The 17,600-nt window shown below is 37.9% G+C and overlaps 1 protein-coding gene across 1 annotated transcript in view; it reads left to right on the top strand.

The window, feature by feature from the left end:
- The window catches only part of LOC103023561 (complement C3), a 68,147-nt gene extending 53,835 nt beyond the window's left edge, over positions 1–14,312 (top strand). The window contains exons 29-41 of the mRNA XM_049469867.1: positions 123–286; positions 2,613–2,768; positions 4,839–4,898; positions 6,222–6,312; positions 6,927–6,975; positions 8,562–8,652; positions 8,728–8,814; positions 8,914–9,019; positions 10,482–10,571; positions 11,233–11,313; positions 11,515–11,598; positions 12,764–12,893; positions 13,222–14,312. Coding sequence (XP_049325824.1) covers positions 123–286; positions 2,613–2,768; positions 4,839–4,898; positions 6,222–6,312; positions 6,927–6,975; positions 8,562–8,652; positions 8,728–8,814; positions 8,914–9,019; positions 10,482–10,571; positions 11,233–11,313; positions 11,515–11,598; positions 12,764–12,893; positions 13,222–13,363 — 1,331 coding nt within the window. The 3' untranslated portion in view covers positions 13,364–14,312. The remainder of the gene's footprint in view (positions 1–122; positions 287–2,612; positions 2,769–4,838; positions 4,899–6,221; positions 6,313–6,926; positions 6,976–8,561; positions 8,653–8,727; positions 8,815–8,913; positions 9,020–10,481; positions 10,572–11,232; positions 11,314–11,514; positions 11,599–12,763; positions 12,894–13,221) is intronic.
- Positions 14,313–17,600: the final 3,288 nt, after the last annotated feature.

Here is a 17,600-nt window from a genome sequence, read left to right as displayed (position 1 = left end):
CATCATATTGCTCAGCTCTGCTGCAATGACAAAATTACAGAAAAGTTTTATTGTAAATATATGAATATAAAATCATAAAATATATAATACTGAGTGTTGGTTGGTGGATGTGTGTGTTATAGATGCCTCTCATTGGCCGGTCAGGGAAGGTCATCACTTTACCCTGGAGGCCACAGGTTACGCTCTGCTGACCCTCCTGAAGATCGAGGATCTGAAAAAGGCCGCTCCGGTCATGAAGTGGCTGAAGAGTGAACAGAAATATGAAGGTGGATATCGGTCCACTCAGGTGAGGAACAGTCACACCTCAGCCTGCAAACAGCTTTTAATTTCATGCAATTTTTAATCAATTCATCTGAGAAACACTTTTTTCGATTAGTCGATTAATCTGCTGACTATTTATCGATTATTCTAAAATTAATAAGATTAAAATTCATAGGGTTTGTTTTACACTTTCTAGTTAAGCAGTAGAACTGCAGCGATTAGTCAACATTTTAATTCATTTTATTTATAAAAGCTAGTCAACTTCAAATTTTACTGTCGAATAATCGTAATGAAACCATAGCCTTATAAGTTCCAACTTATAACTTTGACTCTGACTTTGACTAATTAATTAAATAATTAATTTAATTATTTGTATTGTGATTGCATGTTAATGTTACAAATATATTTGATTAAGCTATCAAGCTTAAGTTTCATATTCTCTTTTCATTAAGATATGACATTAATAACCAGCAACTATTCGACTAATAAGAAAACTATTTGACGGATTAATCGACTTCCAAAACAATCATAAGTTGTACCCCTAATGATAGAGAACGGTAGGAACAGGAAACATGCTCACAGAAAGCAGAGATGGGGGGGGGGGGGCACAACAGAAATAATCACTGACTAGTCAACTAATCGACTAATCGGTAAAATATTTGACAGATTATTCGACTACCAAAACAATCATTAAGTTGTAGCCCTAATGATCAAGAAAATAGGAACAAATTAGGAACAAAATAGGAGAAAGGCAGAAAACGAAGGGCGTGACAGGAATAACATTTCAACTAATCTTTTGAATATTTTGTACGATAAGTTGATTACTTGACTACTGAACAAAACAATAATTTAGTTATGCCACTAATGATAGAGAAAGAAAGAAACATGAGCCATGCTCATAGGACATGTCAGAAATAATATATAATAATAGAAATAAAAATAATCATTGAGTAGTCGATTAACTGACTAATCGGGAAAATATTTGAAAGATTAGTTGACTACCAAACAATCATTTAGTTGCACCCCATAGAAAGCAGAGGTGGGGGTAATGACAGAAATAATTGATGAGTAGTCGACCAAGTGATTAATCGAGTAATCGGGAAAATTTTTAACAGATTAGTCAACTATCAAAACAATCTGTCACATCCTGGTCTCGTGTCTCTGTGTGTCTTCCCCACGTGACCTATGCTCCCCTGTGTCTCCCGTCTCAGTACCTTTCCACCACTTGTCTCATTTGTAGCTCCGCCCCTTCCCCAGGTGTTTCCAATTATAGTGTGTTTCCTGTTTCTTTAAATAGCCCTCCTCTGCCACTTTGTCTCCGTCGGTCTTTGCACCTTCACCTGTCGTTCGTCTCTCTCTGTGTTTCAAAGCGTTTCTCAGTGTTTCCTTGTCTTCTATAGCCTTAGTCATTTGTTTCTCGTTTATTTCTTGTTTATAGTTTATTTCCTTGTTTATTTCTAGTTTCTTCCTTTGTATATATATATTCCCTGTTTATTTATTATCTCTAGTTGGTTTAGTTTATGTTCTCTGATTTGTTTTGGTTATTGGTTATTTGTGTATCTTTGTTTCATGTTACTTGTTCCTTGTTTACTTGTTATTTATTTATTAAATTATTATTTATTTTCACACTACCTGCACTTGCGTCCGTCTCCTCGTCACCCTGCCTGGGTCATCCCCCTTCCGTGACACAATCATTAAGTTGTACCCCACAGGAAGCAGAGATGGGGGGCATGGCAGAATTAATCGCTGAGTAGCCGATTAACTGAATAATCGGGAAAATATTTGATAGATTAATCGACTGCCAAAACAGAAATTGAGGGCATGACCGGACTAATCATCATCCAGTCGACTAATCTGCAACATAATCGACTACCAAATACATTCGTTTAATTGTAACCCTATAAAAAACAGAGGTGGAGGTAATGACATAAATAATTGATGAGTAGTCAACCAAATGATTAATCGACTAATCTGGAAAGTATTTGACAGATTAGTCAACTATCAAAACAATGATTAAGTTGTCCCCCAACAGGAAGCAGAGATAGAGGGCATGGCAGAATTAATCGTTGAGTAGCCGATTAACTGAATAATTGGGAAAATATTTGATAGATTAATCGACTGCCAAAACAGAAATTGAGGGCATGACCGAAATAATCGTCATCCAGTCAACTAATCTGCAAAATAATCGACTACCAAAATATTCATTCTTTGCAGCCCTAGCAACAGAGAAAGCTAGGAACTCTTGCCTCTGATTGGCTCGTTTCCACTGTACTTCCTGTCCGGTGGTGCTCAGTGTTGTGTTTATGCTGTACTTATTAGGATAATAACTCTGTTCTGTTTTTTATCCTCAGGCTACAGCCGTGGTGTTCGACGCCATGTCAAAATACATGACAATCAGACCATCACCCACAGGAGGCATGAACGTCTCCGTCACCTCCACCGCCAGGAGAACCAGCTTCTCCACCACCTTCAGCAAATTCAGCAAAGGCATCCAGCGCTCGGACAGGGTAAACTGTTGGGCTGTGACGATTAATCGACATAATCGACTATTATAACAATATCACTGTCAAATCCAAATTTCGGCATCGACTAATCGATTATTCACAACTGCAAACTGAGACCTAAGTTTGTACACTGCAGTTCCTTCTGGGTGCAATTATTTTTGCAACTATTTCTTTTTCAGAAATAGTGTACACATACAGCTCTGGGAAAAAAAAATATGATTTTGCTATTTATAGGTTTATGTTTGAGTAAAATGAACATTGTTGTTTTATTCTATAAACTAATGACAACATTTCTCCCAAATTCGCATTCGGGTGCGCAGTTCTAGCGCAGAAAAACAGGCCAAAGAGTCTAAAAGCGGAGAGGGTGCGCATTTCTAGCACAGAAAAAAGGGCCAAAGAGTCTAAAAGCGGAGAGGGTGCGCATTTCTAGCACAGAAAAAAGGGCCAAAGAGTCTAAAAGCGGAGAGAGTGCGCAATTCTAGTGCAGAAAAAAGGGCCAAAGAGTCTAAAAGCAGAGAGAGTGCGCAATTCTAGCGCAGAAAAAAGGGCCAAGGAGTCTAAAAGCGGAGAGAGTGCGCATTTCTAGCACAGAAAAAACGGCCAAAGAGTGTAAAAGCGGAGAGGGTGCGCATTTCTAGCACAGAAAAAAGGGCCAAAGAGTCTAAAAGCAGAGAGAGTGCGCAATTCTAGTGCAGAAAAAAGGGCCAAAGAGTCTAAAAGCAGAGAGAGTGCGCAATTCTAGCGCAGAAAAAAGGGCCAAGGAGTCTAAAAGCGGAGAGAGTGCGCATTTCTAGCACAGAAAAAACGGCCAAAGAGTCTAAAAGCAGAGAGAGTGCGCAATTCTAGTGCAGAAAAAAGGGCCAAGGAGTCTAAAAGCGGAGAGAGTGCGCATTTCTAGCACAGAAAAAAAGGGCCAAGGAGTCTAAAAGCGGAGAGAGTGCGCATTTCTAGCACAGAAAAAAACGGCCAAAGAGTCTAAAAGCGGAGAGAGTGCACATTTCTAGAAAAAAAAGAGTGCGGAGAGAGTGCGCATTTCTAGCACAGAAAAAAACGGCCAAAGAGTCTAAAAGCAGAGAGAGTGCGCAATTCTAGTGCAGAAAAAAGGGCCAAAGAGTCTAAAAGCAGAGAGAGTGCGCAATTCTAGTGCAGAAAAAACGGCCAAAGAGTCTAAAAGCAGAGAGAGTGCGCAATTCTAGTGCAGGAAAAAGGGCCAAAGAGTCTAAAAGTGGTCATAATTAAGGAGTTTAATTATGACAACTTTAAGAGACATCATGAAATGAAACATTACCCGGAAACCAAGTGGAGCAGAATTACATAACTTTATGGCTCCGTCCAGCAGGAGGAGTGTGGCGGTGACGGGCAGGCAGAGGAGACAGATTAGCCCATGTCTGTCTTCTGTTTCTCCCTTATTTGGTCTCTTGTGCTCCTGCCCCTCTGTTTTCCTGTCAAGTGTTCCCAGCCATGTGCTTGTGTTGTTGTTTTTGTACCTGTCTCCACCCTAGCTCCGCCCCAGCCCTGCCCTAGCTATTAGTGTTCTCACCTGTGTCTTGTCTATAACCCCGCCCCCTCGTCATCCTAGCCCAGGTGTTTCTCACTCTCCTCTTGTATTTAAGCCCCTCTGTTTGAATGTTCAGTGTCGAGCCCTACTTTAAATATATTTCTCCTTCTGGCCCCCAACAAAAAAAGTTTGGACACCCCTGCATTAAGATCATTTATTTAGAGAAAAGGAGAAATGGCTGAAATAAGACAAAAGATGCAGAGCTTTCGGACCTTAAATAATGCAAAGAAAACAAGTTCATATTCATAAAGTTTTAAGAGTTCAGAAATCAATATTTGGTGGAATAACACTGGTTTTTAATCACAGTTTTCATGCATCTTGGCATCATGTTCTCCTCCACCAGTCTTACACACTGCTTTTGGATAACTTTATGCTGCTTTACTCCTGGTGCAAAAAATTCAAGCAGTTCAGTTTGGTTTGAAACTCATGATTTTAAATTAAATATGCTTTAATTTAATTACAAATGAATCTAAAAGGTTAATACAAAATATTTTTAAATTTTTTAAACTCTGCAGTTTCAGGCTAATGGTGATTTAACCGTGACGGCTGGAGGAGACGGAGAAGGCTCCATATCAGTAAGTGAACTGTGCTTTTCTATAGCCTTAATGAAAACAGAACCACAAATATAGACTTTAAAAAAATCTAAATCAACATTTTTATAATGTTTATACAACATATATCACTTTAGGGACCGTGGGAAAAATACCGGACAATATGAGTAATGAATAAATCGCTTAAACTTTATCAAAATATCAAACAAACAGTAAGATGAGAACATTCACATATATTTAACCTTTCGTTTGACATCATGAGGTCACATCTGGAGAAAGTTTAATAGATTTATTGGTAATTAAATGCCTTAATTAGACATTTTATAAACTATTTATTGACTACTTATTAGGATTTATTCTGTGTTATAAGTGTTATTGGTGCTTAATTATGTGGAAATGATTAATAACGGCTGTATTAGTTCTTATAGTGCACAATAAACAGTTATGTTAGCAGCCTGTTATAAGCAGATTATTAAGCATTATTAGCTGTTAGCTAATTCTACATGTTATTAGTGTTATTATAATTGGCCGCAGTTCGATCTGTGTGAGTTTGGTAAGGTTATGGCTGTGCTGGAGTTTATTAAGAGTTAATAAAAGCTTAATAAATCACTAATAAAACAAGATGTGCACCATATTCTAAAGTGAGGTTCTGTTTATCACTAATTACACACTAAAAATAAATTAATTAATATTTAATTAATCACAGACCCCTAATTAAGCACCAATAACGCTTACAAAGAATAAAGCATAATAACTAGTGAATAAATAATTTTCAAAATTCTAATTAAGGCTTAATTAAGCAAGTAATAAGACATTAATAAGTGCCTAATTTATGTTCCCGTCTGGTATTTTTCCTACGGTCCCTAAATGGCAAAAGAAAAATCTCAGATCAGCAAATATGATTAATCAAAGTTATACTTAAACCAAATGCTAAAATTCAGAATTACAGGATGCAACTAAATACAGCAAAACTACTACTTGCCAGAAAGTGATCGGCTCATTAGTTATTTAACCATTACTATAGTATATTTATTAAACTATACTATAGAAGCCACCAGTACAGATACAGTATGTGTCAGTTAACTTTAGCATCTTTAGCATTTTTCATGAATATACTTTAGCAGTGCTTTTTTGCAGGCATATATTTACCTCAGCAGTGCATTTACAGTCATGGGTTTATTTGAGGAGTGTTTTTTCAGGCATGCATTTACCTCAGCGGTGCATTTACAATCATGAATTTATTTCAGCAGTGCAACTCTAGTCAAATGTTGCCAACTAAGAAATGCAGCCTTTACTTGTGGTAAACAAACAGATGCTAATGCTAACCTTCATCTTTATCTCTACCAGGTCATCACGTGGTTTTACGCCATGCCGAACGAAAACTCGACCAAGTGCAATAACTTCGATCTGAATGTGGAATTTGTCAGAAGCCGGAACGGTACGTCTTAGCCCCTTTTTTTGTTTGTCATTGTTTCTTGTTAAAGTTTGAAATTTCATTATTTAATTCTAAAACATTAGATTAAAACAAAAACAGTGAAATAATCCGGCCAGGCTTTTCCATCATAACTGGTCATGTTTTTTTTCATGCTTATAAGTGTTGGGTTTAAAGCCTCTGGAAACATTTTTATTATTATTTTATATTACTAAATTGGACATCATTTGCTAAATAAACATTTAGCAAAGTTTAAATTGGAAAGACAATATCTTCAAACATCGCACAAATGCACGCTGCAGACTTCTCTGATAACTGTGTGGGCGTGGTCCTTGCTTAGTAAGATCGTTGCTAAGCAACAGCTTACCAGCTCAACGGTTCCAGTTGCTCAGACTAGAAGTGAGGGGCAGGGCTATTTCAGCCTTTTGATTGGTCAGGGATCAGCATGTAGAGATTTATATGAGGTTGACAACAAGAGGAAGCAGAGAAGGCTGAATAAATGAACCCAATTAAATAGAAAATCTACATGTAGCTTCACAGAGGCTTTAATGTGGTGATATATATGTGACTGCACTGTTTTATACTGCAATAAATAAATATATTACTTTTATTTTTTGCAGCTGAGGCCATGGGTGCTCTGGCGACGTATACACTTTCAGTGGAAACCAAGTAAGTACAACATTTCTACCAAATGTTGCATTTATAAAACAAAATAAACCAACAAAACAAAATAACAAATAAAATAAAAACAAAGATGGCCGCCCCATTGTAGTTATGGAAAGTAATGGAAGTGAGCACTGTTAAGCTCAAAGCTGGCGTAAGTTTTTGAAACAAAATTTTAGATACTTTAATAAAAATCACCTGACATGAAATATTTAATCGCGATTTTTTTAACAATGTTTTTATTGTGTGGTGAAATTTGCTGATAAAGAAATGCACTTAATAATATGTAACTTGTCGAATATAAAGTGTAGAGAATAAATAGCTAAACTAAATACTGTACACTAAGCAAAAGCTAAGCTAAAATTTTAGAGAAACAGCTCTGTGATTGGTTGATTGATTTTTTAACCTCTGGCCTAAATTTTAATTTTAACAGATTTAAATAAATAAAAAAAGTATGAAAAAAAGATTGTTTTACTAAAAAAAAAATTTTTCTTAGTATAAAAATGATATATATATATATATATATCATCATTTAGTATATTAAAATTAAATGAAAATATGATTTATTGTGCAATCCCACTACTTACTGAAAATGTGACTGTTGTGGGGTATTTAATCTAATCTAAAATACGGAGATAAAGAGTATAATATTTACATCTGTACACAAATCTGGGCTAAATTTGTATTTCTGAGTTTGTAAATCTGAAAATTTTTAATATACAAATTTACGGTTTGAATTAGAAAATGTATGGATCTCAAAATTTATGTATCTGAATATTATAAATCAGAAAATGTCAGGAGTACCCAGGCAGGGTGACGAGGAAAGCGGACACAAGTGCAGGTAGGGTGAAATCAATAAATAATAATTTAATAAATAAATAACAAGTAACAAAGAAACAAGAAACAAGTAAACACTTAAATACTGAACAGGGAGATATATACAAGGAACAAGGGAGTGAACCAAATAAATGAAACTAGATAAACAAATAACCAAAAAGCAAAACAAACCAAAGAACCTAAACTAAACCAACTAGAGATAATACATAAACAAACAGGGAATATATACAAGGAGCTAAACTAGGAATCAACACAAAGCTGGGGTATATACAAGGAATTAACTGAAATAAACAAGAGACTAGAAACATAAAACTAGAGATAAACACAGAGACTAAGGCGCGAGGAACAGAGGCTATGAAACACAGAGAGAGACAAACGACAGGGGAAGGTACAAAGACCGACGGAGACAAAGTGGCAGAGGAGGGCTATTTAAAGAAACAGGAAACACTCTAGAATTGGAAACACCTGGGGAAGGGGCGGAGCTACAAATGAGACAAGTGGTGGAAAGGTACTGAGACGGGAGACACAGGGGAGCACAGGTCACGTGGGGAAGACACACAGAGACACGAGACGAGACCAGGATGTGACAGAAAATGTATATATATGTATATATATTATTTTTTTTTTTTTACCTGAAAATTGACAAATCTGAATTTTTATGAATGTAAATCCATATTTAAATACTGGTGAGTTATTAAGGTTATTAAATTAGTTGTGTAAACTGTGTGATGGTTAATTCTTTAATTCTGCGTCAGGTTTCTGAACACAGAGCGAGACAGCACCATGACCATACTGGACATCGGCATTCTGACCGGCTTCACAGTGGATACCAACGATCTGAAAGAGGTATAAAATTATTCTGAATTAGAAGAATATAAAACTATGAATCATCAGACCTGATATGAAGTGATCTGTTTTCAGCTGATGAGATCAGACAAGTACATCCACAGATTCGAGATGGATAAACAGCTTTCAAAGAGAGGATCCCTCATCATCTACCTGAAGAAGGTAAAGAATCAGATTCACTCAAATCCAACTACTAGTTATTTAACCGTTAATTACAGTTTAACTACATCTCTTATTCTCTCTCTCTCTCTTTTTCTTTAGGTCTCAAATAAATATCCTGAGAAAATCGTTTTTAAGATGCACAAGATGTTAGATGTTGGGCTTCCTCAGCCAGTGGGAGTCACAGTATATGAATACTACGCTAATGGTGAGAAAAAAAAGCACACCTTTGATTAGTGATACGTTGAAATTAACTTTTTGGACAAAAAGTGAATCAAATTAAGCATTTTTCACTATATTTACCAGTGCATCTCTTGACTTGACTTGACTTGACATTTTTGTCATGAATGTACTTCGGTAGTGTTTCTCTAGGCACATATTTACCTCAGCAGTGCAGTCATAGTCACAAATTTATTTTATTAGTGCTTTTCCAGGCATTTCCCTCAGCAGTGCACTTACAGTCATGCATTTACTTTAGCAATGCTTTTCCAGGCATATATTTTCCTTAGCAGTGCATTTCTTTGTCATAAGATTGCTTTTTTAGGCATATATGTTTACCTCACCAGTGCAATTTTTGTTGTCAGTATAGTTTGGTTGTGCTTTTCTAGGCATAGATTCACCTCAGCAGTGCATTTACAGTCATAAATTTACTTTATCAGTGGTTTTTCAGGCATATATTTACCTCTGCAGTGCACTTATAGTCATGATTTTTTTTAGCAATGCTTTTTCAGGCATATATTTACCTCAGCAGTGCAGTTATAGTCATGAATTTATTTTAGCAATGCTTTTTCAGGCATATATTTACCTCAGCAGGGCATTTACAGTCATGAATTTACTTAAGCAGTGTTTGTCCAGGCATATATTTACCTCAGCAGTGCATTTACAGTCATAAATTTACCTTAGCAGTGCTTTTCCAGGCATATTTTACCTCAGCAGGGCATTTATAGTCATGAATTTACTTAGGCAGTGTTTGTCCAGGCATATATTTACCTCAGCAGTGCATTTACAGTCATAAATTTACTTTAGCAGTGCTTTTCCAGGCATATTTTACCTCAGCAGTGCAATTATAGTCATGAATTTACTTAAGCAGTGTTTGTCCAGGCATATATATTTACCTCAGCAGTGCAATTATAGTCATAAATTTACTTTAGCAGTGTTTGTCCAGGCTTATATGTACCTCAGCAGGGCATTTACATTATGAATTTACAGTCATGAATTTACATTAGCAGTGCTTTTTCAGGCATGTGTACTGTATAAACCTGAGCAGTGGAATTATAGTCTTAAATTTACATCAGCAGTGCTACTCTAGTCAAATGTTGCTAACTAAGAAATGCAGCCTTTACTTGTGGTAAACAAACAGATGCTAATGCTAAGTTAGCTCAGCTAATGTTACTATCCTAGCCACGTACAGCTGTTTATGTCCTTCACATGGTAAACAGACGGTGTGTGCGAGCGGAGCATAAAATGAACTTAAACTTGCAGTTTTAGTTTTGAGGCAAAACACTTTTCAGTATTTTGGCTGAACACCAAACACATAAGTGTTTTTTCTGACATTTTCGTATGAATATTTTTGGTTGCCAAATATTCAGTAAATTCCTACATTCCCTACTATGTCATATATAAATAGTGCATTTAGTAGTGCATTTATTTATATCTTTTTTTTTTTTCAGAAAACAGCTGTGTGAAGTTTTATGACACTGAGCGGACGAGTGGAACTCTGTACACCATCTGCCCTGCAGAGGTCTGCAGCTGTGCAGAAGGTACAACATATATAAATACATATATACTATGTATTAAATATGCCAAAAGTCATGGGACAGCAGTATTTAAACGGATTTTTGGAAAACAGTGTTAAACAAACCAAAATACTCTCATCCTTCCATTCCTGGGCCGGTCCTGGTGAATGCCAGTTTCATCATTATAATGTTTTTGATGATCTTTGTGGTGACTGAACTTGAAGATGCTTGAAAAAAGTATTTTGAAATTCTTCTTTTCGGAATGAATTTTGTTTTTTTATTTACTTGGTTGAGAAGTCTTTGCCATAATATGAAATACGATGCTCTCAAGCACATTAATCGGCAAGAAATTCAAGTAATTAACTCTTGATGAGTTCAGCACAGCTGTTAACTGAAAGCCTGAAAAACGGATCATCTAAGAATGTTAATTATGAAACATATTCTGGTTTGTTTAACACTTTTTTGTTTACTTAATAATTCCATATGTTTTTATTCATCGTTTGGATGAGATTAGTATTAATCTACAATACAGAACTTTTTAAATAATGAAAAAACGCATAATAATGCAGTGTATAATGTATATGCAGTACTGTGCAGTAGTTAATCTATAATCGCATCTATAACTGGAATTGTATTAACGTAAAAAATAGACTTTTTTTCACATGTAAACCTTTACTTCTATTAGCGAACTGCGCTCAGCTAAAAGAGCCTGAAGTGCCGGAAGATTTGACGCGGAAAGAAGATGCCTGTAAGCAGCGGGATTTCGGTAAGATACTCCTCATTTTAAGGCTATTTCAGTTACAATAACTTGTAAATTTATTAAGTAAAAAATTCTGTTTCATTTGCGATAAAAAAAAAAAAACAGTGTTAGCACCAATATCCCAAATAAGGCCCGAACAACATGACTGGTACTACTTTAGATTTATCGTCCTTTAATAAATATTTCTGTTTTATCTTTGTGTTCCAGTTTATAAGGTGAAGCTGAATGATGTTGTGCTGGACGGCTCCATACGCACCTACACCTTCACCATATTACAGGTCCTTAAAGAGGGTGAGCACCACAGAACACACTGAGCAACGTCCTGTGAGCAGCGTCCTGTGGGTAGCATTTTGTAGGTAGCATCTGTTGGACAGAGTCCTGTGGGAAGCAGAATCCTGTGAGAGGCAGAGTCCTGTGGGCAGCGTCCTGTGGGAAGCGTTCTGTGGGAAACAGCATCCTGTGGGCAGAGTCCTGTGGGTACTGTCCTGTTGGCAGCGTCCTGTGGGTAGTGTTTTGTGGGTAGTGTTTTGTGGGTAGCATCTTTTAGGCAGAATTCTGTGGGAGGCAGATTTCTGTGGGTAGCGTCCTGTGCACAGCTTCCTTTGAGAAGTAGAGTCCTGTGGGCAGTGTCCCGTGGGCTGTGCCTTGTGGTCAGTCTCCCGTAGGTCCTGTGGGAAGCAGAGTCCTGTGGGTAAAGTCCTGCGAGTAGAGTCCTGTGGGTAGCATCTTTTGGGCAGAGTCCTGTGGGTATAGTCCTGCGAGTAGAGTCCTGTGGGAAGCATCTTTTGGGCAGAGTCCTGTGGGTAAAGTCCTGCGAGTAGAGTCCTGTGGGAAGCATCTTTTGGGCAGAGTCCTGTGGGTAAAGTCCTGCGAGTAGAGTCCTGTGGGCAGCATCTTTTGGGCAGAGTCTTGTGGGAAGCGTTCTGTGGGAAGCAGCGTCCTGTGGGCAGAGTTCTGTGGGCAACGTCCTGTGGGTAGCATCTTGTAGGTAGCAACTGTTGGACAGAGTACTGTGGGAAGCAGAATCCTGTGGGAGGCAGAGTCCTGTGGGAAGCAGCGTCCTGTGGGCAGAGTTCTGTGGTTAGCATCCTGTGGGCAGTACAGTCCTGTGGGTAGTGTCTTGTGGGAAGTAGAGTCAAGTGGGAAGCAGTGGGCAGAGACTTGTGGGCAGATACTTGTGGGTAGCATCCTGTGGGCAGAGTCCTGTGGGCAGCGTCCTGTGGACTTTATCCTGTGGGCAGAGACCTGAGTCCTGAGTATTGAAGAACAGGGGGAAAGCAGGATAATAACAAGATAATCAGTGGAGGTGGTTATAATATACTTTAATAGTGCTTTTTCAGGCATATATTTACCTCAGGAGTGCATTTATAGTTATGAAAATGCACTATAAATGCACTAGTCATAATGTTCTGATTGGATCTGTAATTAACATGTTTGTTTGTGTTGTTTCCTGTAGGAACTGATAGGGTTAAGCAGGATGACGAGAGGGAATTTTTATCTCATAGTAAGTGTGAGAAATATCTGAATCTGAAGGTGGGGCTGGACTACCTGATCATGGGACCCGAGCCACAGAGAGTCAGCCAAGGGTAAGTGATAGTTTTAATAAGGTATATTAATTGATTATTAATTGATAATGAAGTGTTACCTCAGGGAATGGGTTGAACTTTTAGGAAAGGTGCCAAATGGATTTACCGAAGTTGGTAGGGTATTTCACACTTGTGCCAACACCCCGGTTTCTGAGTATAATATGGCAGTTGGCCCAAACTGCTTTGTGGCAATACCCCAAGTGTTCTTAAAAATTGAAACAGTATTTTAATATAAACTATAGGGATCTAACAGAGATATATATCCATATTTCTTAAACTATTGTTTTTTTTTACCCAATATAAATATTTTTTTCCCATTTTTTCCCAGTTATCGATACGTTCTCAGAGCCGAGAACTGGGTGGAGTACTGGCCCACCTCGGAAGAAGGCCAGGAGAGCAAATACGAGGCCAGATTCCTCGGGCTGGGAGCACTAGAACATTATTTAGATAACTTTGGATGTACAACTTAAACTGAACTTTCTGCAGCATGCATCAGTGATATATTGCCCCAGATATAATTGCAATAAACACATTTATGCTACTGATATAATGATGATACAATCACTTTTTAATGCACTCACATGCTACCTTAATAGAGCAGTGATCTTTTAATTATTAAAATTATATGGACAATTTTATTTAGAAAAACATTGTTTTTAAAGAAATACGATAGCCCATTAATAGGCACTCTTGGCTAAGGAAACACAATGGGCAATATTGAGGTCAGCAAAAATCATTGAGGTCATGTCTCTATATTATTAAATAAATCGATAACATAAAAATGATCATAATAGCTAATACTTTTGCATATACAGCTCTGGAAAACATTACGAGAGCGCCTAAAAATGATCCCATTCTCCGATTTTACTATTTATAGGTTTACAGTACCAGTCAAAAGTTTTTAATTCAGTGTTTTTCCAATTAAAAACCTCTGGAGTGTAATCAAGAGGATGATGGATGATCAAAAGCCATCAAACCACCAAACTGAACTGCTTGAATTTTTGTGCCAGGAGTAAAGCAGCATAAAGTTATGCAAAAGCAGTGTGTAAGACTGGTGGAGGAGAACATGCCAGAAAAGTTTATAGAATAAAACATAAATGTTAATTGTACTCAAACATATACATATAAATAATAAAATCAGACAAAAAAACGTATATATGTAAAGAAAGTTTCATGATAGACGATATATTTTCATGATATTTTCACATGCAGACAAAATGCATGATTCTTAAAAAGCATTAAATAAATACTACAATTATATATACGCACAGACACGACCTCATTTTCACATCTAAATCACGTGTTTGCTGTGCTTTTCCCTCCTATTTTCATTTTCTGTATGTAACCAGTTTTGCTTTGTGCATTTCTGATGTCCATGAGATAAAAAATTATACAAATTAATAAAGCTAAAGCATCAAATATTGGTGTGAAAATGTCTTATTTGTCTTATTGGCCAATGATTAAAGTTAATATATATATGTATTAAGTACAATAGATTTCCTCTTTTTCTACCACAGCCATGCTTTTGTAATGTGTGCAAACTCTGTGTTAATGAATATAGTGTTTAGTTCATTTTGTTCAGTTGTGTAATACTGTCAAAATATAGAGTAATTACAGGGCTCCGAGTGATCTAAATTGCCGATCATTTAGCTTGCCATCAGCTGCCAGAGCCCCGAGAGAGCACAGTTGGCCTTGCTCTCTCTGGGTGTGTACAGTAGATGGCGCTCTTTCCTCTCATCACTCCTAGGGTGATGTGGATCAGCACAAGGCTGCGTCTGTGAGCTGCTGTATCAGAACCGAGTCGCTGCATCAGCAGCAGTACAAAAAGAGGCGGAGTCTGACTTCACATGTGTTGGAGGTGGCGTGTGCTGGAGCATCGTTAGTGATGGAGGGGATATACAGCTGAGTAACAACAAAATTGGTTAGGAAAATTGGCCAAATAAATTGGGGGAAAATGGGGACAATTAGAGCAATTACATCCATCAAACCTACCAGACCACTCAGTTTTAGAATGAAGATATTAGACCCTGTAGAGAGGGTGGTGTCAGGACACTAATATCATTAGTTACAATATTTTCCCCCTCATATCTCATTAATACTACCGCTTTCACTTTGAAAGAAGCAGAAATATTATGGACTGCTGCTTTAATACATTGTAATGTCTGTGTTTTCAATGCCGTAGTTTATTGTTTATTCGTTTATCTGTTGTTGCTCTCGTTCGATCCGCTTTGCTTTGGGTTTCCAGGCAACCAGGAATGTCTTTGGTGTCTTCCACCTTTTGATCCACTCAAACCCACCCCCAACCCCACCCTCACACACACACACACACACACACACACACACACAAATTCATCTTTTTATTCATCCCATCTCTCCCTTTGCACTCGTCCTTTCTCTTTTCATGCTCTGTCTTTTCATCTCTGGCCAGGTCCCTCAGCCCTCTGTCTGAAGAGCAGCATGTTCCTCACTTTCACTGTAGAACGACTGCGATTGGACAGTAGAATAAATGTTATCGTCCAAAAAAAAAAAAATTATTATTAAAAAATGTATAATTATAAATCACTTATTTTTGATTGTGCATTAAAAATAAATCAATAAGACGTTGACTTGATTATTTTTTTTTCTTGACTAATTTGACAATTCATAATATCTACAGTATATTATATATTCTTCACAGAAACTACATTAAAAGCATATTTTCCACCTTAATTGTGTTTTATTTTCACTTTTCATTACCCCTCTTACTGCCAGCTGCACAACAGGGTGGATGATTTAAGAAAAAATAGTAATTTTATATAAACATGGTTGAGTTAGAGTTGTAGACGTGTTGAACTGTTCATGGTGCCTGTTCTTATTCTGTTTCTAAAACATAATGTAACGGCTCACCCAGAAAGGGAATCGAACCCAGGTCTTTTAATTCACAATCCAACCTAACTGGGTGAGCTACCTAGTGAAGGTAGTTAATAGGACCCAAGAGCAGAGTAGACAAGACTGCAAGCAGATTGTGTTGGACTAAATAAAAACTGTGGTTTGGTTGTTAGACGAGCGCTCTACCACTCGTCTAGCAAATCAGGTGTGGGGAGGTATTGTCGGGATGATTTTAGAAGAGGTGGGTCCAGAAAAGATGTAGAAAACTAAGGAAAAGCCAACACCTCATGTGGGGATTTTGGCGGGAAAAAGAGAACAAAGGATGCCAGGAGAAAGCTGGCTTTCCCAGGAGTAGGGAAAAATAGTTAAACAAAACAAAATGGCTCCTCCAACAAAATAAGTAAACTGAAAACAAAAATGAAAAACAGAAAAGGAAACAGTTCAATTATTTGTTTATCTATTAATATATATTTTTTTCTTTTTTTTTTGACTTTTTTCTTGTTTGTTTCTTTGTTGGAAGGAAAGAAAGAAGGACAGAAAGAAAGAAAGTATCTCAGGGACTCGAGAGCTCAAAAGTATAGCAGCCACTTGGCTACTCACACACACTCTCACACACAACAAAGACACAGCAACTGCTGGTCTGTGTTCCTCCCTCTTTTAAAAGCAGGCCACAGGTGTGCCTGATTAGGCCTGATTGGTACCAGAGGCTGCCCGTTGCCCCCCTCTGGTGGCCGGAGGATGCCTAGCCCTGGAGCCAGCCCTTACACATAATTATATTTTCTAACATTATTTTAATTAGTGTGATGTTTTACCGTGACAGGGTGGATTAAGCTTAGGCCTTTCAGACATTAATTATCTGCCAGCATTTAAAATAAATAAATAAATAAATAATAATAATGCTGTTTTTTTTACACAAAGACTGTAATATTATAAAACATAATCTATTTTCACATTAAATTTAACTTAATAAAATAAGTAACTGTTTTTTAATGTTTATTGGATTGGAAGCCTGAGCTTAGCATTTTTTATTTAAAATTTGATATTGTCTTTTTTGTTCGTAAGCCATCCATAAACACTAAAATAAAAAACAGTTTTTTTTCATGCATCTTGGCATCATGTTCTCCTCCACCAGTCTTACACACTGCTTTTGGGTAACTTTATGCTGCTTTACTCCTGGAGCAAAAATTCAAGCAGTTCGGTTTGGTTAGATGGCTTGTGATCATCCATCTTCCTCTTAATTATGTTGCAGAGAAAAATCAAAGAAACTTTTCATTTTTCATTTTTAAGTGTATCATTTTTTGTTACAGAGCTGAATCTCCAAATAATCATAAAAACCGATTTTTTATTTATATATATATATTTTTTTTCATTCTTCATCGTCCGACCAACCGCGTCGCTCCGTGCCCTCCGGGATGCGCTGAATGGGCGTCCAATCAGAGCGCGCCATCCAGCGTTCTCAACCAATGAGAAGCGGCAGTGGGCGGGGCTTGAGGCGAAGCTGCGCCCGTGCCGCCGCCGCCGCCGCCTTGTTATTTTTCATGCTCGGTTTGCGCAGAGGCTCGCGCAGCGCCGGGGCGGGAGCGGACCTGAGCGAGCTCCGGAGAACCGCGGCGCACCTGGGGCGGCTTTACCCGGAGCGCCAGGGGGGGAGTCCGTCTGCGCGGAGCGGTGCGAGGGCCCCGGGGCGGTGGAGGGGGGGGGCCCGCAGCGGGTCTTGTAGAGGGGCTCAGACCGGCCGGAGCGCCTCGGAGCCCGGCCTGATGCATATGCAGACGGGGGGTCGGCCCTGGCTCCATCTCTAACCTCCACATCCTCCATCACGACCGGCACCGGGGCTCT

This window comes from Astyanax mexicanus, chromosome 21 (genome assembly GCF_023375975.1).
Source record: "Astyanax mexicanus isolate ESR-SI-001 chromosome 21, AstMex3_surface, whole genome shotgun sequence".
Lineage (NCBI taxonomy): Eukaryota > Metazoa > Chordata > Actinopteri > Characiformes > Acestrorhamphidae > Astyanax > Astyanax mexicanus.
This window is presented reverse-complemented; position numbering and strand designations above follow the sequence as displayed.